At 39.3% G+C, this 23543-nt stretch overlaps 1 protein-coding gene across 3 annotated transcripts in view; it reads left to right on the forward strand.

Annotated features, from left to right (window-relative positions):
* The window catches only part of lg11h2orf76 (linkage group 11 C2orf76 homolog), a 31314-nt gene that overhangs the window by 6267 nt on the left and 1504 nt on the right, over positions 1-23543 (forward strand). Inside the window, exons 2-4 of one of the 3 annotated variants that reach the window (XM_044131914.1) lie at positions 9031-9081; positions 11412-11449; positions 16780-16861. In XM_044131914.1, the coding sequence (XP_043987849.1) occupies positions 9031-9081; positions 11412-11449; positions 16780-16861 (171 nt within the window). The remainder of the gene's footprint in view (positions 1-9030; positions 9082-11411; positions 11450-16779; positions 16862-23543) is intronic. The other 2 variants (XM_044131916.1, XM_044131917.1) reach the window with 2 other exon arrangements.

Consider the following 23543-nt stretch of genomic DNA (forward strand, 5'->3'; position numbering starts at 1 on the left):
CTTTTGGACTCTTTTAACCTGGTACAGGCCGTATCCGGCCCTACACATGAACATGGACACACACTGGACCTGGTCATTTCCTGCGGTCTGCCTGTGACTAACTTGGAAATCTGTGACTCTGTGTTTTCGGATCACCGGCCTGTTTTATTCACTGTTACTTTGACACCTACCTCAGTAAAAACTCGCACTGCTGTTCGGCGCTGTCGCATTATTAACCCTTCCACTGCCACTCATTTTTCTACTGCTTTTCTTCAGCTCTGTGGATTATTTGACTTCCTCCACTTCGACACAGAAGAGCTCTGGTCCTGGTTTTATTCTTCCTGTAAAACCATCCTGGACTCGGTTGCTCCATTAAAAACCAGGCACCCCAGGATTAAACCTGAGCCTTGGTTTAATGACAGAACTCGTGCTGCAAGGAAGGAATGTCGTCGTGTTGAACGCAGGTGGAAAAAGGATAAACTGCAAGTTACTCTTCAGATTTTAAAAGACTGTTGGCGTCTCTACCAGAGCACAGTTAAAGAGGCAAAAAGGGAATATTTGGCAAATATCGTTTCTTCAAACAGTCATAATCCACGTGTTTTGTTTAACACCATTGACTTTGTGCTAAATAGTTCTCAGAATGCCTGCTTGGAAGCTTCTCCTGAGCTGTGTGATGATTTTATGCATTTCTTTATTGAAAAGGTTGGTAGTACCAGGGCTCGTATCACAGCTCCTGACTCTGACCCTTCAATTTCAGTCCCCTGCTCGGCTGCTTTCAATCAGTTTGAGCCTGTGACTGTCTCACTGTTAGAGGATGTGGTTGGCCACATTAAGCTATCAGGTTCCCCCCGGGATCCTGTGCCTCCACGACTTTTTAAAGATATTTTTCCTAGTATAGGGCAGCCTGTTCTTGCAATTATAAATAGCAGCCTGTCTTCAGGTGTGGTTCCCGCTAGTTTTAAACATGCAGTAGTGCAGCCACTGCTTAAAAAACCTAGCCTTGATCCTACTGTTCTGGCTAACTATCGGCCTATTTCGAAGCTGCCTTTTCTTTCTAAGGTCTTAGAAAATTGTGTATTGTCAGCTGACACAGTTTTTAGATGACAATGGCATCATGGAGGTATTTCAGTCAGGTTTTAAAACTCTCCATAGTACAGAATCTGCTTTGATTAGAGTTTTTAATGACGTCCTTCTTGCATGTGATTCTGGTCACCATGTTGTTCTGATGTTACTTGACCTAACTGCTGCCTTTGATACAGTAGACCACAACATTCTAATATCGCGATTACACCACATTGTTGGTATTGATGGCACTGTTCTTAAATGGTTCAGGTCTTACCTGGAGGAGAGAACTTTTTCAGTGAATATTAGTGGCTCTGAATCATCTCTGGCCTCAATGTCTTATGGTGTCCCACATGGCTCAATTCTTGGCCCACTGCTTTTCTCTCTTTATATACTGCCTCTGGGTTCTATCCTTAGGAAACATGGGATTTCTTTTCATTGTTACGCTGATGATTGTCAGATTTATTTGCCCATGAAGCAGCAGGATGTACTGTCAATCAAACATCTCCTGGCTTGTCTAGGAGATATTAAAGCTTGGTTGGCCTTGAACTTTTAAACTTTAATGAAAACAAAACAGAGGTGATGGTGTTTGGACCCAGTGGCTCCTGTGAGTCCTCCTCTGTTGACCTGGGACCTTTGGAGGAATATTTTAAACCTGTTATTACAGATCTTGGTTTTAAGGTGGATAGTGATTTTAAAATGGACAGCCAAATTAGAGCCGTGGTTAAGTCCAGCTTTTATCATTTAAGGCGATTGGCGTCAGTGAAATCTTTTCTTTCCAGGCAGCATTTTGAAACAGTGATCCATGCTTTTATTTCAACTCGTTTGGACTACTGTAATGCACTTTATCTGGGAGTTAGTCAGGCGCTGCTCTCACGTCTGCAGCTAGTACAAAATGCTGCTGCACGTTTGTTGACAGGTACTCGAAAAAGGGACCATGTGACCCCTGTCCTGGCCTCACTTCACTGGCTGCCTGTATATTTTAGGATTCATTTTAAAATTCTTATGTTTGTTTTTAAATCATTGCATAATCTTGCCCCGGCTTACCTCACTGAGCTTCTTCATCCCCACATACCCCATCAGTCCCTCAGGTCAGCAAATCAGCTGCTCTTGGAGGTACCGAGAACAAAAAGGAAGCTCAGAGGGGACAGGGCTTTCTCTGTTATGGGCCCCAAATTATGGAATGACTTACCTTTGCAGGTCAGAGAGGCCCCTTCTCTGTCCACTTTTAAAGCTCGTCTTAAAACCCATCTATTTAACTTGGCTTTCAACACCAGTGAGATCTAGTTTAAAGTGTATGTCTTTGTTTTTAAACTACTTTTAATTACAATTATTTTTATTTTGTTGTGTTTTTGTTTTTGGATTGTACAGCACTTTGTATCAACTGTGGTTGTTTTAAAGTGCTTTATAAATAAAGCTGGTATGGTATGGTATGGTATGGTAAAATTGGAGGCATGGAACACAGTCCACTCGGACTCCATATCCCCACCTCCCCCGGGATGTGTTCAAAGTTCTGCCGGAAATGGGAGTTAAAGCTCCGTCTCACAGGGAATTCTGCCAGACATTCCCAGCAGACCCTCTCAACACATTTGGGCCTGCCAGGTCTGACCAGCATCCTCCCCCACCAGCGGAGCCAACTCACCACCAGGTAGTGGTCAGTGGACAGCTCCGCACCTCTCTTCACCCGAGTGTCCAAGACATTGCCCACATGAGGGTTGAAGTCCCCCAGCAGAACAAGGGAGTCCCCAGGAGGAGCACTCTCCAGTACCCCCTCTAGGGACTCCAAAAAGGGTGGGTAATCTGAACTGTTGTTCGGCCCGTAAGCACAAACGACAATCAGGACCCGTCCCCCCACCCGTAGGTGGAGGGAGGCTACCCTCTCGTTCACCGGGGTAAACCCCAACATACAGGCGCCGAGATGGGGAGCAACAAGTATGCCCACTCCTGCCCGACGCCTCTCACCTTGGGCAACTCCAGAGTGGAAGTATGTCCAGCCCCTCTCAAGGAGACTGGTTCCAGAACCAGAGCCATGCTCTGAGATGAGACCGACTATTTCTTGCCGGAAACACTCATCCTCACACACTAGCTCCGGCTCCTTCCCCATCAGAGAGGTGACATTCCACATCCCAAGAGCTAGCTTCTGCAACGGAGGATCGGACCGCCAGGGTCCCCTCCCTTGACCGCCACCCATCACACAATGCACCCGACTCCTTTGGCCCCTCTCACAGGTGGTGGGTCCATGGGAGGGGGGGCCCATGTTTCCTCTCAGGGGTAAGCCCGGCCGGGCTCCATGGGAAAAGCCTGGCCACCAGGCGCTCGCCATCGTAGCCCACCTACAGGCCTGGCTCCAGAGTGGGGGCCTGGTGACCCGCGTCCGGGCGAGGAACACGCAAAGTTTACATTCACATTCATCATTGGGGTCTTCTTTTTCACTTTTTGTCTCATGAAGTGAAAAAGTTATTTGCAATACTAACTTTTATTTGTGCAAGTCAGAAATCTTTGTTGTCACTTTTCTAATTTTTGGTTGCGCTTCTCAAACTTTTGCTTGCAAATTTCACATGAACATCCTGGGCGGGGCTTAAAGACGAACAATGTAAGATGTGTTCCTATTAGTTAACACTGACTCAAGGTAAGAGTCTGACCCCCCCCCGCCCCCCCCGCCCCCATCTCAGAACTCTGTCCCAAACTGCAGGTGGAGGAATTGCTCTGTTCAGCAATCCTGCTTCAGCTGCTCTCTGCTGGTCGTTCTGGAATAGGGAATTAGGAGAACACCAACTTCATTTCATAACATAACACAGCAAAAGGCATATTACATATAATTACAAAAAAACTAAATACAAGAGACACAGACACACCAAATAAAACTGAAAAAAGGCAGAAATTAGGTGAATATTCTCCTTTGGCCTGTGATCTACCACCTTGGTTTTTCATTTTGCATCTGGAAGAAAATATATATTTAAGAGTTACATTGTCTCCCCTCATCCACAGCACTGATTATGTGCTTGGTAAATAAATAATCTGTATGGTCACTTGTCAGTTTTTTAACATATATTTCCTCCAAATACATTTGGTATTTTGCAACTCAACAAAAGAGTGACGATTAATAAATTCAACATAAGGACAGGTGAATATTACACAAGGCTAGTATATTCACTTTACCTAATGCTAACATTAGCTAGCATGATATGATAACAGGGACTGCAGCAGACAAGACTGTCAAATCAAAAATCAAATAAAATTTTATTTGTATAGCACATTTCAGCTGCAAGGCATTTCAAAGTGCTTTACATCAAAACAAACACAATTCAACATAGAATCTACAATCAAAACACAACATTAAGTCAGATTCCGTCATTAAATATGTAATTGATTATGTTTCAAATACAATACAATCAATGTTTCAGCTGTTTTACTGTTTTCTGGAAGTTTGTTCCAAATTTGTGCTGCATAGATGCTGAATGCTGCTTCTCCTCATTAGGTTCTGGTTCTGGAGATGCAGAGCAGACCAGAACCGGAGAACTTGAGAGGTCTAGAAGGTTGATACAACAGCAGCAGATCTTTAATGTATTGTGGTGCTAAACCATTCAGTGATTTATAAACTAACAACAGTATTTTAAAGTCTATTCTTTGAGCTACAGGGAGCCAGTGGAGGGACATTAAAACTGGTGTTATGTGCTCTATCTTCCTGGTTTTAGTGAGAACAAGAACAGCAGCATGTTGAATCAGCTGCAGCTGTTTGATTGATTTGTTGGACAGACCTGTGAAGACGCCGTTACAATAATCCATACGACTGAAGATAAACACATGGATGAGTTTCTCTAGATCTGGCTGAGACATTAGTCCTTTAATCCTGGAAATGTTCTTCAGGTGATAGAAGGCCGACTTTGTAACTGTCTTTATGTGGCTCTGAAGGTTCAGGTCAGAGTCCATCACTACTCCCAAGTGTCGGGCTGATCGCTGATTTTTAGTTGTAATAACTGAAACTGTGCATTGACTATAACTCTAGATCTATAACTCTAGATCGTTCCTCTTTAGGTCCAAAAATAATAACTTCAGTTTCTTTTCTGTTCAGCTGGAGAAGGTTTAGGCACATCCAAACATTTATCTGTTCTAAGCATCTGTTCAGTGATTGGATGGGTTCTGAGTCTCCTGGTGACAATGTAGAGCTAGTGGTAATGTAGAGCTGTGTATCATCCGCGTAACCTTGGGGTACCCCATATGTGACCTTTGACCTCTTTGATGAGAAGTTTCCAACTGAAATAAAGAAATCCCTGTTCTTTATGTAAGATTCAAACCAGTTCAGCACTGGACCGGAGAGTCCGACCCAACTCTCCAGTCCATTCAGTAAAATGTTGTGGTCAACAGTGCTGGTCCAACAAAATCAGCACTGTGGAGAACCACAGTGCTGGACATCATTGAATACTTTTACGATGCCAGTCTCTGTGCTGTGGTGAGATGGGAAACCAGACTGGAAGGAGTCAAAGTAGTTGGTTATTGTTGGGAAGCTATTTAATTGTTTAAACAGCTTTTTCAGCAACGTTGGTGATGAATGGAACTTTGGAGTCTGACCTGTAATTCTGCCGTAGTGATTTGTCCAGATTGTTCTTTTTTTATCAGTGGTTTGATAACTGACCTTTTCAAAGCCTGGGGGAAAACGCCTGAAGAGAGTGATGAGTTACAATTTGGATCAGTTCATTAACAACAACAGGCAGCAGTTTTTTAAAGAAATGTGTGGGTAGAACATCCAGACAGCTGGGATTTGAACTTAATTGACTTACAATTTCTTCTAGGGTTTTATAATTAAGTAGTTGAAATTGGATCATTTTTCCTGTATTTGTTTTGTTTGGGCACAGCATTAGTATGTGCAGTTAGTCCTCTGATTTTTTAAAAAAATTCTCTGAGAAGAAGCTGGAAAATTTGTTGCAGGCGACATTGGATTGAAATTCAGGTGGTAACGTCGTAGGAGGGTTTGTGAGTCTGTCAACTGTTGTAAATAAAGCTGGAGCTTTTTAATGATTTTGTTTATGAGATCTGCAAAGAAAGCCTCCCTTACATGTTTTAGTGTTGAACGATAGATACAAAGATTTCATAATAAACGTAAAGTTGAGTTTTACGCCATTTCGTTGTCTTGCAGATCTAACTGTTTGTGCATTTCTCCATGGAGATTTCTTCTTACCAGACAGAACCTTCATTTTAATTGGGGCAATAGAATCAAAATATCTGAAACTTTAGACTGAAAATCCTTTACCAACTTATCTATGTCATTACAGCTTAAGGGTGAGGAAGAAGAGTAGATTTGATGAAAAGTTTCTACTTTGTTTTCTGTGAAAGAGCATTTTGTGACAGTAGCTGTTTGTCCAAGTGGGTTAAAGGATAAAGAACTTTCAAATATAACAGGAAGTGATCCGACAGGGCGACATCAGTTACAGAGACATTGGAAATATTCACACCCTTACTGATAACCAGGTCCAGTGTGTGTCCTTGAGTGTGTGTTGCTTGTTTGACATGTTGTGTTAGACCAAAAGTCTCTAAGATATTAGAGCTTTTTAGCCCCTCTGTTTTAGGAGTTGTCAACATGAATGTTGAACTCACTGACAATTATTAAACAATCATAATCAATACATATGTGAAAAATTTCTTTGCTGAGTTGAATGAACTTCTATCTCTCATATGTTGGAGTTTTGTGTTAAAGTTCGTTTGAGGCCTTTTACCTCAATTCCAAGATACTCAAAGAAGTGAAGTGACCCAAAGAAATTTTACTACAATTTATGAAATTCTTAAATATTGAAGCCACACCTCCTCCTTTTTTTATGTTTTCTATTCTCACTTAAGACATTATAGTTCTCTGACCAACAATAATCACTTTTGGGATACCTTTCATTTTTCTTGTAGTCGCTTTGTCCTTTGGGGCTTTGGGGGTGGATGTGTTGGTCTTGTCTCATTGTTGATGTTTGAAGGTGAGGTTTCCCTCAGAGGCTCAGGCTGAAGTGCAGGAAATCTGTTTTTCAGTGGGATTCCCACGGAGTCTGAATGTTTTGAGGCCTGGCTGGTGTTAAAGGAAGAAATTACTAAGTTAGCTTAATTTGGAAAAAGCTTGGCTCTCTCTTTCTTCCTATTTCCCGGGTTCTTCCGGCGAGCAGCGTGTGGCAATCAGGAACGACAATGCATGATGACGTCACAGAGTTACAGCGTTTAATCCAATAGAAAACCACAATGAAGTAACAACAAAAACTGCAAAGCAGCCAAGATACAGACTCATTACCTGAGACAGACAAAAAATAAAAAAAAGCAAAGACAGAGAAAGAAAAGGCAAAGACATGTCTTTGGAGAAGGCTGATGCCAAAACGGCAGAATATGACAGCAATCTAAATTATTATTATCATGTTCAATCTCTTATAGTGAAGGCGTTTCTCTCCTTGTTAATGTATTCAATTAAGGCGTAGCTCTGTATGACCAACCAGGCTCTCCTCTGGACACTCAGAGAAACTTAGACCTTCCCTTAACTTCACGCCAAGATCAAAAAGCTCCTTTTGTCTCCTGTAAGACAAAAGAGCAAGCAGCTGCTAGAGCCACCTGATCAAATAGACCCTTAACATACGACTTCACATATACCTGTGAATTTTAAAGTGTCTCCTTCACAAAGTTAACCTCAGTAATTTAATTTAAGGAAAGATTATCTTCACAAACCTAGTTTTTTCTCGTCTGCAATCAGCATCTCCAAAGATTTGAATCTTTGCCTTATCACATAAATCCTGAACAATTTTCTAATACTAAACAACACATTTTCATTGAAACAATTTCCATTTGATTCAGATATTATCATAGACAGTACAATTTTCAAATACATTCAGCATTCACCATTCTAAACTTAGATAATACACTTTGGTTAAAAAACTTGCTATTAATACTTAGAAAAATGTTAATGATCTCAACATTCTATATTGTATTTAGTTTAAACCATGCCATATGTGATTCTAGAAGACCTTTGATGTTCTGTGAACCAAACCGGGGTCTGTTTCACAGGCAATGCTAATTTTATGGCCTCCTGACACAGCAGGAGCCTCACAGAGAGATCCCCTTTTTATCTGCATTATTTTCCTACTTCTGAATACTTACCGATAGAGTAGTTTTAGTTTCAAATCCCTTACCCCAAAATTAAGAAATTTGTTCAAAATCAGACTGTTCATTATAACCTTTACATCTGGGGTAAGATTAGCTGTATTAAGCACTAAAAATAATTATTTTCTTCAACACTGGTCACTTTGTTCTTGGAGTGGGGTCGGTGGAGCCTTTTTGGTTTTTGAAATTGAAAGTGGGTTTCGGCTCAGAGCAAGCCACGCTGATTCATCCAGGTGAGAAGTTCTCCCTGTCAGTCTGCCAGTTTGGGACAGAGTTCTGAGGTGGGGGCAGTTAGAATCTTCCCTTGAGTCAGCACTAACCAATAGGAACACATCTTACATTGTTCGTCTTTAAGCCCCACCCAGGATGTTCATGTGAGATTCGCAAGCAAAAGTTTGAAAGCGCAACCAAAAAATAGAAAATTGACACCAAAGATTTCTGACATGCACAAAATAGTCATTTTAATAAAAAAAAAAAAAGTTATTTAAATTATTTTCTTTGTTAAAAAAAAGTTATTACAGTTCCAAACGTTTTGATCACAGTTGTATTTTTCTAAATATAAATTAGGTGTTTTTTTAATGAATAATTGTGAACCATATGTAACTCCAAATAAATGTGCCTTATATACATATTACCCAGAAAGACTTAAAAAAAACTTGGAGGAAAAATATATCTTGACTATTTTATGTCTCTTGTTGTGTGTCAAATTGCAATATAAAAACTGCTTAATTATTTTAGCCTTTCAACATCTTCTATTTGTGCGCTCTATTACTTCCCGGTTTATTTTTATTTAATAGATGGGATCATCCAGGACTTTTTATTACTAAACTTCCATGAAAAGCTTTAAGTTGAGACATACATTTCTTCCAGATATTGCCACAAGGGAAGGACTTCCTCCTCCTTTCAGAAAGTATGGATACGGTATGTTTGTTTTATTATTTTCACAATAAGTTTCTGAAACAAAGTGTAATTCATTGTCAGTAGTGTTCTGCCATAATGCTAGATTTTCAGTCTAAAAACAGGATTTTATGTCTTTTGTTCTGAAAACTTTTAATGCTTTTGCTTACATTTTAATTTTGAAAGCAGGATTTTATGTCTTTCTTCTCAAAGAGTCTCACGTCAACGCTCACACTTACTCTATACTTGGACTCTCTGCTTGCTTATGAAACATGGAACCATAATTTGTAGATTTGGAGGACGTCCAAAGAAAGAAAGGTTCCAAAAATATAAGTTGCATGAGGATGAACAGGGGTGATGAATTTGGCTGGGAATTATAGCACTGTGGATAACTTGGGCAATTGGGTGCAGGTTTTTGTATGTGTGTGTAAATAGGTATATATTATTTATGTATATATGCAGGTAAATACGTATGTGTGTGTGTGTGTGTGTATATATCTATATAGAGATATCTCTCTCTCTCTCTTTATATATATATATATATATATATATATATATATATATATATATATATATAAAGAGAGAGAGAGAGATATGGGTGTATGTATTACCTTAATCTGGTTCAGGAAATATTATAGTTGTTATTATTGTTATATGTTTTTGGAAAGGATACTGGAAACAGGAAGACTATTTATGCTATGAATTAATGAATGGAAATATATGATTATTTATGATTATAAAAGGTAAACTTCATCATACTCCTTTTCAGACTCACAATCACAGAATGTTATGTATTTCATGTATTTGACTATGTAAATTTGATAGTAAAATATTGTATTTACACTTAGAAACATGAAAGTCTTTATATTATTATTATTATTATTATTATTTTATTTTATTGGTGAAATGTCTGTTTGAAATTTAAAAAAAGCAAAACCAACAACACTGTCAATGTCTGTGATTCCTTATTTTTTATATAATATCGTGAAATTTATCTTAGTGATAGAGATCCTCTATCTATGTTAGTGTTATTTATTTGAAATAAAGTAAAAAACGTAAAAACAATAAGTTTGACGGTAGGGCTGGGGGGTATGAAAAAAATCTAAGATCTTGATATATTTTTGTTATATCATAATACACAATATATTTCACGATATTCTTAGATGAGCTTCAATGTTATTTTAAACTATAGACTCTTTGCATCAGGATGTCACCCACGCACGTTCCCGCCCTCAATTCTCTGTTAGGCATATTAAATAAAAAGGGACGCAGTATTGTGCTATGAATTGTCTACACTATGACTAGATAACAAGGTCAGAAAAAAGTCTTAATTAAGAAAAAAATAGCGAGGGAGAAGAAAGTTGGTTAGTTATTAGATCTAGAGTCATAGATCTAGAGTTATTACAGCTAAAAACCAGCGATCAGCCCGACACTTGGGAGTAGTGATGGACTCTGACCTGAACTTTCAGAGCCACATAAAGACAGTTACAAAGTCGGCCTTCTATCACCTGAAGAACATCTCCAGGATTAAAGGACTAATGTCTCAGCCAGATCTAGAGAAACTCATCCATGCGTTTATCTTCAGTCGTATTGATTATTGTAACGGCGTCTTCACAAGTCTGTCCAACAAATCAATCAAACAGCTGCAGCTGATCCAGAATGCTGCTGCTGGAGTTCTGACTAAAACCAGGAAGATAGAACACATAACACCAGTTTTAAAGTCCCTCCACTGGCTACCTGTAGCTCAAAGAATAGACTTTAAAATACTGTTGTTAGTTTACAAATCACCGAATGGCTTAGCACCACAATACATTAAAGATCTGCTGTTGTTGTATAAACCTTCTTGACCTCTCAAGTTCTCCGGTTCTGGTTCTGCTCTCCATCTCCAGAACCAAACGAGGAGAAGCAGCATTTAGCACAAAATTTGACATCAGTAGAGCAGGTGTTTAAATTAGCTAATCAACTAGATTGGCCAATAATAGCAGCGGTGACTAACCTACCACAGCAATCACTTATTAATAATATCAAAATATACATCTAGCCTAAAAACCCATAACTATAGCTGAATGTTCTGCTCTATGTGGGGTAATGTTTGATTGTTTTTGGTGCTGAATCTTGATACATAAAGTTGCCTTGTTGTCAGTTGCTATGGCAACTTGTAGCGTAAAGCGACACAGAGAGCGAGAAAGAAGAATAAGTGGTTTTGAGTTATTTTTCCCCATTGTAGAGCACTAAATGAATCTGAATTACATCTCCAGGTTTCACTTTAAAAAACTTAAGAGATCAGCATGACTTAGTTTGGTATTCTGTTAAAACTCAACATATTCTCTAATTCTGTTATTTTGTATTTTCAGACACTATGAAGATTATTCATCAAGCTCATGGTTCAAAGGTATTTGTCTGTTGGAAAGTCAGCAATGCAGCATCAAAATGGTTTGTTTTTAAATTAAAAAAAGACTTCTCAGATTAAGATTTATAGAAATAGTGTTGAATTTTTTTACCCCTTAGCTCTCGCCCCCAAAATCTCTAAAAACAGCTGAAAAGGTAAATCCAAATTAAATCAGCAGCTGTTCTTGAACAATTTGGAGTACATGCAAAAGCTTGGTCTCTTTATGAAGATGACAAGATAAATTTTCTATTTAAGCAGTCAAAAATACTTTAAGTATTTGTAGCTATTATATGTGTAACAAAAACATTTTTTAAATTTTGCTTCACCTAGATTTTTTATTTTTATTTCTTGTGAATACACATTGAGTGTTGAATGTATGGAGTGGAAAATACAATAAATCTGTAGAATAAAGTATTGTGGTTGTGGATTTCAAGATTGATCAAAATAGCCGAAAAAAGAAATGTCATTTTGCACATGTTTATTTTTGAGGATGTACAGGTGTTGTCCAAGTGTTCCATTTGCAGTCTTCATCTCCAAATGGTGCAATTGGACAACACATGATGTTCAAATTTCAAATGACTGTAACTCCTCAGTGCTTCAACATACTGTCATCAATGAGGCTCTAATGAAAGGTAATGACCAGCGGAATCCTCTGATAGACACATTACTGATAGTGGAAATTACTTATAATTCTATAAATAAAATAGCATATCTGGGGACAGAAGGGGTTAGCATACAGTCAGACCTCCTCCCCTTTCTTGCAATACGCTGTCCAGCCCCATCTGGCCGGCCCACCCTCTTCTCCCCCGGGATCTCCCTCCTTCTCCGATCCTCTCTCCCCTTCTAATACGCTAGTTGTGTTGAAGTTCTGCTTAAGAAATATATCCAGTTTTGACACATTTTGACAATGTGTCTCTCCATTGGTGAGATTAAGTCCTGTAAACACGGTTACGCATCAGGGCGCATAGATTACGCATGCAGCTGGTGGTTTCATGTCAAAACTAACCCCAAAATGTCTTATATCTTTATGACAGGACACGTGGTGGCCACATCAGTGGCTTTAGATTTAGTCTCCGAGTTGACCAGTCAGAAATATTCCAGAAAGAATACAGGCATGTCAAAATGAGCTCAAGTTGCTTTCTGGATATTATTGGCTCGGAAAAAGCCATTTCATAAAATTATTGATCCAATGCGTGTCAATGTAAAGTGGGGGGAGGAGGGGAGCTCTAGGCTGCCCAATACACCGGCAGAGTTTAAATCCATAAATCTCAGCCCCGTAAAATACAATAGATGAACGGCAGGCGGGCGTTCCGGTGCGGGTTAAGGGGTTTTAAATGAAATAAACAAAGAAATGTTATTGGTATACAGCAATGTATCTAAAAAGTGCTTGGTGGCCTTAGTGTTTTATGTTTCCATGTTCTAATGGCGTCTCTGTTCCATCAAAGCCTGGGGACTTTGATTGATTAGGTTGGAAATGGCCACTTAAAGAATTGCATGCAGCTGTAAGAGCTGCTTGTTTTGGACAGCTTTCCAGCTGCCCATAGAAAAAGCAAGAAGAGCTTGTTTTTTCTATGGGCAGCTTTTACATTATTTCAAAATTACATCTATAATTTATTTAGCTTCTCTGATTTAGCATTCATTTATATTATTGATACAATAACTTATTAGTTTCTCTTCTTATAATCATTATGTGAGTAAATATAAGTGTTCTTATGAAAAGAAAACAGGAATCATCCATGATCCTAATTATTTGACACCAAAGTTACAGTTGTTAATTCTTAAAAGAGAAAATATAAGTATTCTGCATTGGGTCTTGAATAATTTATTTAGACTTAATTTTTTAAAACTTTCATGCATTGAAATAAGGAATAGTCTCAAAACCTTTTATAAATCTGCAAGCTGAAACTTTATCTTTTTTCAGGAAGCCTGCTGTTCCTGTTTCATGACTCTCTCTCTCTGCCTGACTATGATTTCTTATGATTAAATAGAAAAAGAAATAGAATTAAAGCAAAGTTTGCATGAGACAAAACAACAAAAACAACCTGATTTTATTGAAATTTGAGTTTACTGTTGGGTTTAGGTGTTACTTTGTGTGATTAAATTTAAAATGAACTTCATGTATTGTAACAGCTAAGCTAAACTCTCCAGCATGGGGAAATGGGCTGATTTTGAGTTTTCTTAAGCACTTCATAGAGTACTCTGTGAAGTACTCTATAAGTATGTACTTCCAAAAGTACTCACTATGTACTCTATGAAGTACATTGTGTGTGTTCCATAGAGCAGTGGTCCCCAACCTTTTTGTCACCGCGGACCGGTCAAGCTTTGGAAATTTTTCTGCGGCCTGGGTGGGGGGGTGGGGGGGTGTCTCACATGGCATAATTTCTCCCATTATTTTACCGTTATGACAATCTTAGAACGTGATTTCAATGCGATAATCCTGCTATGTAGTGTCTTACAAAAAACGTGATCTAAAATCTGGACTGTCGCCGCTTGTGGGGTTTTCCCTGACTGGGAGCGAGAACGCAGCCTGTTGAATGTGACAGGTAGCCAGTCAGAAAGCGCGGTGACGTAAGAACGTAAGAGGGAATCCCAAACAAACAACAGCTGACCTGGCGCAACTAAGAATCCGGTGGATTTCGGAGATCGTATGTGGAAACGACGTGACTGTTTATTAAACATTTCGTAAAGGAATATCCATAGAAAAGATAAGGAGAGGAGTTGGAGCGAAATTGCGACCGCAATTGATAAATCCGTTAGCATTTCAGCTATTTATTATTAACTTAACATAATTAGATTATAATGATAAGGTTATTTATTCAGTCAGTGCTTGATGCTGACACCAGCCACATACATTGGAGATAGATTTTCACTAGGAAAACATTGATTAATGCCTGGTTTTAAAATTAGTTAACTAGACATATATTCGTTATTTTGTGCCCATTGTTCTTGTAAACAATGGGCAATGTAATTGTAAACATTTAATTGTAAACATTAAAATAGTAAATACTGTAATAACAATCAACTATCTCGGTCATTAACCAATGACGCTTAAAGAAACAACCATCTGTTGATGGTTTTTGTAACAGAATTTACCTCCATATAGAGCAGCAAATAGAGGCGGTACTCGCGCTCTTTCTACTCTAATCCAACGCATTTTCTTTGTTATATATATCTTTTATCGCTTAAAATAAGCTCACAAACTACCTCGTCAGCCACGTTTGTTTACTCTAAATTCATAAACAGTGGGTTTTTACAAATTTCTCTATCTGGAATCTGAATGTCGGTGAGTGAAGTCGGTTCGGGTGTGGTGTGTTGCTCCTGACTCGTACCACACGGCATGATCGAAACTGTTATGTACTTAAGTTTTTTTTTTGTTTATTTTAGCGGTTGGTGTGTGGTCTCTCAGGTTTTGAAAATCAGCCGACAACTCTAAAATTGTGCCATGTGAACACGGCACGATTTTTGAATTAGAAATAGATTAATATAAATATATTTCAAATAGACTCACAAGCTCTCTCTTGCTGACCACTGCCCTAACGCTCAAACGCTGTAACGTTTAAACATCCCTTCAAAATAAAATACAGATATGTCGCAAAAATGAATATAAAGAACATTTTATTTTTAAGAACATTTTAACTCATGACAACGACACATTAATGAGAGCCCTGAGGTTGTTTCTCTCCAAGTAGACGGTCCCATCTGGGATTGATGGGGGATAGCGACACTCGAAGTGTGTTGCTTATGTCCAGCCTATTCCGTTGTTTTGTTTTGGTCGCTGTCACTGCAGAAAACCCCGCTTCACATAGATATGATGTCGGAAATAGCAACAGGGTTTTCAGTGCTGTGGTGGCGATGTCAGGGTATTCTGCCATGACTTTAATCCAGAACACCGGCAGAATTGCTGTCTCAAACATATTTTTAAGGCCGCCGTCTGCGATCTCCAGCAGCTGATCTTCTTCTTGCACAGACATGCTATATTGACCTGGTTTGTTAACAAATGGGTCGCGGATCCATTCCTTGCCAGTTCGTAGGTCTTTTGTGGTTGGGAAGTAGCGTTCGAACTCCTTTAAAAGCAAAGAGAGGTGATCCTGCACCAGCTGAGAGAATGAAGGCTCCGCAAATGCCCTGACGATGCTGTCAGGGCATTTGCATTTACTGTTGTGGTGGCCCTCAGTAATTTCTTCTGTCCATCATGTTCTTGTTTTTTTCTTTCAAAATACTCCAGCAGCTTGTCTTTTAATCCGGGATGTTTTGATTCTAAGTGCCGAAGCAATTTTGACGGCTTCATTGCCTCATTAGCAAGCAACATATGACACAGAGCGGGCTTGGAATATGACAATCACCTACCGGGATAAATCCATATTTCAAGTAGGACTCCTGGTATTGTCTGTTAAATGTTTTTTTTCTTTTCTTGCAAGTGGGCTCTTCTGCCTCTTCACTGACCACTTTCCCCTTTGTAAAAAAACTTTCTAAAGATAACTGTTTATTACTCATTTTGCCTGTTACTTACTCCCTGTTGGCGCGCAAGACAACCGACAGAATCCGGTACCGATTGGCCCACGGACCGGTACCGGTCCGCGGCCCGGGGGTTGGGGACCACTGCCATAGAGTACACACTGTGCAGTGTGTACTCTATGGAACACACTTCATAAGTGCACAGAGGATTACAAACCTTCAAAATTGTGAGAATTGGGGCAGTACGCCTCTGTGTTGTAATTTTGACATCAAAATGTTACTAAAAAGTACAGTAATAACAAGGAATCGATTTTAAATGTACAGTTGAGGTTTTTTTGATTTCCAAAGTTCTTGCAGGAGATACTTGGCTGTTCAAATATTTATGACTTGGTGAATACAGAGTAAAATTTGATAGTATGTACACATGTATTCCAGAGCTGAGAATGTCACTGGTGTGTATCTACTCTCTGTTCAGTAATTAGAGTAATTAGGGAAAGCTGCAAAATTTACGGACTGTCTGAAAAATAGAGTGATCAAATAAATCCAGGATCTGCAGCAAACCAGCTCTCTAAAACCTGTTGAAGGCTGGTAAACTGTGGTTACGTCTATTTTGGCTGATATCACTAATCTAAGCAGTTTGACAGTGTAAGGTATGGTTTGTATTAAACCTGACAGGTCATTCTTTCAGAGTACACCATGTCGGGTTTCAGCTTGCCAGATTTTCAAATCTGTTTTGCACTAAATAAACTTGTACAAAATCAAGATGTTCATCGTATGAATTTTCACCCAAAACTGCTTCTTCAACTACTGATTTAACAGGAAATATTTATTTTAAAGTTATCCTAATAAACTGTACACATTTGGTTCTATTGTTTCAGACAAGTGAGTTGGTAATGAGTTTGGATGATGATGAAAAGTTAATTTTACAAGATGACCAAACCCTCAAAGCTGCCGGAGTTGGTAAGAACCTTTAATTGCTATCCCTTTTGAATTCTCATTAGTATTTTTTACCCTGAACAAGTGAAATGGAATGTTGTAATTTTGTTAATTAATTTGGTAACACTTTATTAGATGGTGTGTGAATAAGACTGACACATCACTGTCATAAACATAACATAACACCTGTCATGAACATGAGTAAGTCTTCCTGAATATTTATGACTGTTGTAATAAAGTGTCATTTGGTAAATTATGACACTTTTAATACAAAGTTGACATTATTCAAAATGTCTTTGTTATGACAACTTGACAATAACTAAGAAATTGTGATCTGTCATAAATTTGTTATAAAAGTATTACTGATTAAACTTTAAAAATTACGTAGCTTTATCTGGTAATATTATGTTGCTCTGCCATTTTGTTTAGCCTTAAATTTCTAATTGACCTAATTGATCTGAAGTTTTACAGCAAGATGTCTACAAAGCATTTATGAACTTTGCATTTGAAACATTGTTTAAGGCCGTTTTAAGTATTGCAATACACCATCTCCACCAGTGAGGGAGGCAGTGCACGAAGAGGTGTGCAGTGTGTTGGTGAAGAAGAAATCTTCCATTGGACCACCGTCGGTCTCATACCTCATTTAGAAATGCATTGCATTGCACTCCTGAAGTGATTTCCAGAGTGCAATTGTTCCATTTCCTATATTATCTGTGGTCTCCCGTTTTAATTTTCTTTTGAAATCTGTCCCACAACATACAGTCTGAGTGTTCATTAGCTTGGCCCAATCCATCACAAATTTGTTGATAAGCCAAGCATCCACAAGCTCCAACTAGCAGAAATCCTGTTATTATGGATCCAAAAAGCGTCTGTCTTCACAGAGAGCTAGAGTGAAAAAAAGTGCTCCTCATTTTCTTCTTGAGAATACACCATAGATTCTCAATGGGGTTTAGGCCCAGCCAGTCAAGTGATCGTCTGAGCATCAAACCCAGTTTTGATCCTTCTGGCAGCATGGGCAAGGGCCAGATTCTGCTGGAAGATGAAATCCATACAGATCCTCAGCAGGAATCATGAAGTCCTCTAAAACATTCTGGTAGACTGCAACTTGGACTTAAGAAAGCAGAGTTCACCAACACCTGCAGCAGACAATGCGTCCCAAATCATGACTAGCTGTGGACGCTGGGGTACAAGCAGTTTGAGTTCAGTTCCTCTCCTGTCCTCCTCCAAATCCTTGAATCTTCATTACCAAATAAAAGGCACACTATACTTTCATTGAAAAAGAGGACCTTGGACCACTGGGAAGTGGTCAAGCCCTTCTTCTCCTTGGCTCAGTTGAAACTCTTCCTAAATTGGCTCAGGTCCAGAAGTGGCTTGACTCGAGAAACCTGACAGTTGTAGCCCATCTCCTAGATGCCTTTGAATGTGGTGGTTTATGAAGCTGTGACTCAAACCTCATTCCACTCTTTCTGGGTCCCTGCCAGATTCTCGAATCTTCCCCCTTTGATAAACCATTAAATCCCATGGTCATTTCTTTGCCTTGTGTATCTTCTAATATCACATTTTGCCCTTCCACTAGACTTTCAATTGATATGCTTGAACACAGCATTCTGTGAACAGCCAGCATCCTCAGCTATGAACCTTTGTGGCTTACCCATCCTATGGAGGGTATAAAGTCTTCCTCATATTGAACCAAACTGAAGCAATTTAATGACACTTGGTGGTACGTCATGTTTAGTAGATGATGACTCAGAACATATTCTGATGCGACCACATGTGACCCATCAGACAAGATGTTCTGAGCTTGTCTGATGGTAGCCTGCTCAAACAGGTGTTGTGGAGAAGATAGATCCAGAGTACTGATAATCTTACTTGCCACCATCACTAGACTTTGAATTTGAGTTTTTAATTTAACAGTAAGATTTCCAACCCATCCAGTAATGCCATATCCAAGAACAGACTCGATGGTTGACCTATAAAAGATCAACATTATTGTTTTAGAAACACCACACAATCAAAGTCGTCTAAGAAAATATAGACGCTGGTGAACCTTTGCGCATACATTTGTCACATGTGTGCGCCAGCTCAGATCACCATCTATGTACACACCTACATATTTAAAAGATGTGACCTGTTTGATGGAGCAGCCATGATGGCTATGGGACTCCCGTCACTGATTCATTTAGGATCCAAAAATAATTCAACAGTTTTGGAGGTGTTTATCTGTAGCTTATGAGAGTCACACCATGGAACAAACTTATCTACAGCAGCTTTATGACTGTCGGGATTGTCTGTTTAGAGACTCGGAATAACAGCATCATCAGAAAATTTTATGATCTACTGATTGGGTTGAGAACTGACACAGTCAATTGTGTACAAAATAAAAATGTAAGGCGAACTGATGCAACCTTGGGGTCTCCTGTGCTACTTAACTTAGAATCAGAGAACTGAATTGTATTTTACTTGCTGAGATCTTTTTGATAAAAAAAGAATAACACCACTTAGTTAAAAAAGGATTAACCTTCAACTGTATCAGTTTCCTGAGAAGAATGTTTACATGAATGGAATTAAAGCTGAACTAAAATCAACAAAAAGAAGTCTGGCATATGCTGCAGAGTCCTCCAGATGCTTTAGTGCATCAGTGTCAAGATAGCATCACTGGTACTACGTCTCCTAGTGTAAGCAAATTGAAAGGGATCCAGAAATAGCTGCACTTCCATTTGTAGTAGCTCCAACATGAGTTTCTCAAAGGATTTAATTACAATAGAAGTGAGCGCTACCGGGAGATGATCATTATCAGTCTGTGGACAGGCAATCTTTGGAACTGGAATGATAATTGATTTCTTCCAAATATCTGGCACCAAATGAGTGTTTATAGAGATCTGAAAAAGTTCAAGCCGAATTGGAGAAAGTTCCTCTGCAAAGTTCTTAAGAAGGAACGCAGACATATTGTCTGGGCCAATTGCTTTCCATGTATTTAAACCCATAAAGACCCTAAGTACTGACTGTAAATCAATTACAATTCTGCTCTCAGCTCCACAATTTACATTCTGTAATATTTGCCAACTCTCCTTATCAGTTTCAAACCGTAGGTTTGAACTGTCATTTGCTTTTGCGTTCTTATTTAGTGCAGCCAGGGCCTTCCGCTTGGAAGCCATATAGGACATGGCTCAGATAGAGTCCCACAGTCCCTTGGTGCTTTAATCAGACAGTTCATGTTCCACCCGGTCCTCATGCTGCTGCCGTTCTGTTCTCAGCAGCTGATTGAGATCCTTTTGTGCTGTTCTAACACCAGCCTTTTCCCCTGACTTAAAGGCAGATTGTTTCCTGGCAATGCACTCCCTTATTTTTTTGTTATTTATCGTTTGTTATTTTGATACCTCTTTACTGTCTTCTGGGGTGTAATAGAGTCCACACAGAAGGAGATGTAGGCAGTGACTGCCTCAGCAATACAGTTATGATTTGCATCCAAGAAAAATATTTCCCAGTTTGTATTAAGGAAGCAACAACTCAACTCCTCCATTTTTTCCTGGGGCCACACCTTAACCTGGAGGAGCTCAGGCTTATTTGATTTAAAAACAGACCAATATGCAGGAAGTAAATGAACCACATTATGATCTGAATTGCCAAGAGGTGGTCTAACTCTTGCAGAGTATGCATCTTTAATATTGCCATACCATTTATCTAGGATGTTAGAGTTCCTTGTACTGCACTTCACCTACTGGAAAAAGCCAGGTAGAAACTTGTTTAAACTGTAATGGTTAAAATCTCCAAGGATGAACATAGGAGCATCCGGCTTATTCTGAAGATGGTGATGGACGCAGTCCAAGATTTGAATTGCTGCTCTTGTTGCGTTAGCATTGGGAAGTACTTAAACTACACACACAAAGATGTTGGTAAACTCCCTTGGGAGTAAGTATGGCCGCAAAGTGACACATAGCAGCTCCACGTCAGGGTTACATACTCTGTCTCTGACAGCGATGTTGCAACACCAACTGTCCTTCACATAAATGCAAATCCCACCACCCTTGGATTTGCCAGATTCAGCGTTTCTGTCCAGGTGGACACTAGTGAAACTATTGTTAAGGAAATATGACTATTTTTGAGTGCTTAATATAGTTAATCTCAAGCCATGTACATTTAGGTAGAATGAACATTCTTATTTGGACAAATGCTAAACAGATGTAAGCCAGGAGACAGGAGATAAATATTCTCTTGGAGGAGTTTAACCAAAACACTATTCTCTTGAAAGGCTTTAAATTAGGTAGGCCATAAACCATTTCTTCCCCTGCTCAGAGGTTGGAGGTCGGGGATTTCTCAGAGAGGAGAGCTGCATCTGGAGTTGATCAAAGCCTGGAATTTTAGGAACTTCTGATTTTTTAATACATTCTTAAATATTAGTAGCGTGTGTTCGATTAAAGTATATTACCCAAGTTAGAAGTATTAATCTAGTAGATGATGAATGTATTTGAAAAGTGTATTATCAGTGACAATTTCAGAATCAAAGGAAAATTGTTTGAATTACAAAAAGGAATTCTACCTCATTTTGCTCTGTGACAAGACAAAGATTTAAGTTTTTGGAGATGCTGAAAACAGAAAAGCAGAAATTAAGTTTGATGAAAATAACTTAGAATTTTAACAAGTAGTAAACGACTTTTGATTTCGGCCGTATACTTAGGGGAGGTTGAAGTTTTGGTTGAAGTTTTCTGAATGTCCTACGTAGCTGCTGGATTGGTCAACCAGCGGTACGCCTAGTTGAATACATTAAAAGTAAGACACACCTCCAATGATAAAAGTTCAACTGCAGAGTAATAAAATTCAGATAGCTGCTCTATTCTGCTTTTCCTGCATCAGCTCTCTCCAAAGACGCGTCTTTGTCCTTCTTTCTGTCTTTTCTTTCTCTATCTTTTCTCTGACTCAGGTAAAGAATGTATATCTCTGTAACTCTGCAGTTTCCTTGTTAATTCATACGGTGTTTTCCTATTGGATTAAACTCTGTAACTCTGTGACGTCAGCACGCCTCGCTGTTTCCTTGCCAACGTGAAGTCATCCGCTCAGGAACCCGGGAAGGAAGAGAGAGAGAGACAAACTTTTCCATATTAAGCTAACTTAAAATATCTCTTTCTTAATACCATCCACTTGAGTTAAGCTCTCTAGAACTTCGTTGTACAATGATCGTACAACGAAGTTTCGCTGAAAACATGTCCTGGCATGCCACAGGACAAGAGCGCAGTTCCTCCAGCTTATATCTGAGGGAGCGAGGGTTACACAGTATGATAGAGGGCAGCGGTAGCTTAGTGGCCCGACGTACACGCTCCCTGATGCCGCCTCTCTTCCTGGTCCTCCGTCGTCCACAAGACTCCCGGTAGTGGTAAGGATAGTTCTGAAGTAGTCCTCCCGGGACGTCCCCCAGTAGGTCCGATAAAGGTAGCACACTGTTCTCCCGAAAACTCAGTAACTCAGCCCTGCGGTATGACAGTCGTGCCGCGTCAACCTCCAATAAGCACTGAGAAACAGAGCTGGAGAGGATTAGCCACAGCAATGCCAGCTGCACAGTTTTCCTCAAGCCCATTCCACGGACAGATATCATGCACTCCCATATATATCCTATGTTTGGAGAATATACTGCTTGATCAGTCCAGGCTGAGAGCTGATAAAAACACATTAACAGAAAACGATACAAACAACACGAGGAGACCCTCTTCCATGTCGCAGCAGAGCTGCACCATGTTTCATTCTTCTCAAAGGCACAGTCAATTTACATTTTTGGATCACATTGAGCAGGACTAGGCCTGTCGAGATAAACAATAAATCAATTAACCATATGATAAATTAAAGTCATTGACCTCATTTTAATTTTTCAGCTTTGTCGTCTCTTCCAGCCTTTTTCTCTTTGTGTTGTGAATGAAAAAGGCTCAACTCCGGCATTCTCCACTGACCCTCCCTTCCTCATTTCCTTAGTGTAATGCCCAGCGCACACTACACGATTTTAGAATTGTCAGCCGATCATGAGGCCATTTTCAAAATTGGAGAGACCATACATCAGCCAACAGAAAATCCTAGGTACAACGATCGTGCTGTGTGGTGTTCAGCCACATGGCAAGAGTAACACACCACACACAAATCGATTTCTCTCACCAACATTCGGATTTCAGACAGAAAAACCTGTAAAAGCCACTATAACACACATGAATTTAAAGTAAACAAACATGGCTGATGACGTAGACCCAATAGCGATAGTTTGTGAGTTTATTTAAAGCAACAAAAGATGTAGCAAAAAGAAAAGATGTTGGATAAAAGAGCAGAGGAGGGAGCTTTATTTACTGCACTATGATACGGAGGAGAGTTATTCTGTTTTTTCAACTTTACCATTTGTGTGTTTAAGCTTCATTGGTTAATTCGTATTTAGTCCAGTTAACTTATTTTAAAACCAGGCATTAATCAATGTTTTACTAGAATCTACCTGCAATGCATGTGGCTCTAGTGTCAGCCTAACGTCCTGACTGTATGAATAACCCTATCATTATAATCATTATAATCTATTTATGTCATGTTAGCGATGAACAGCTGAACAGTTATCAGGCATATCAACTGCAGTACCAGTTTTGCTCCAACTCCTCTCCTTGTCATTTCTGTATTCTTTGCACAATATGTTGAATAAATATTAAATTTGTTTCTACATATCATCTCCGATATCTGCCGGATTTTA

This window comes from Gambusia affinis, linkage group LG11 (assembly GCF_019740435.1).
Source record: "Gambusia affinis linkage group LG11, SWU_Gaff_1.0, whole genome shotgun sequence".
NCBI classification, from domain to species: Eukaryota; Metazoa; Chordata; class Actinopteri; order Cyprinodontiformes; family Poeciliidae; genus Gambusia; species Gambusia affinis.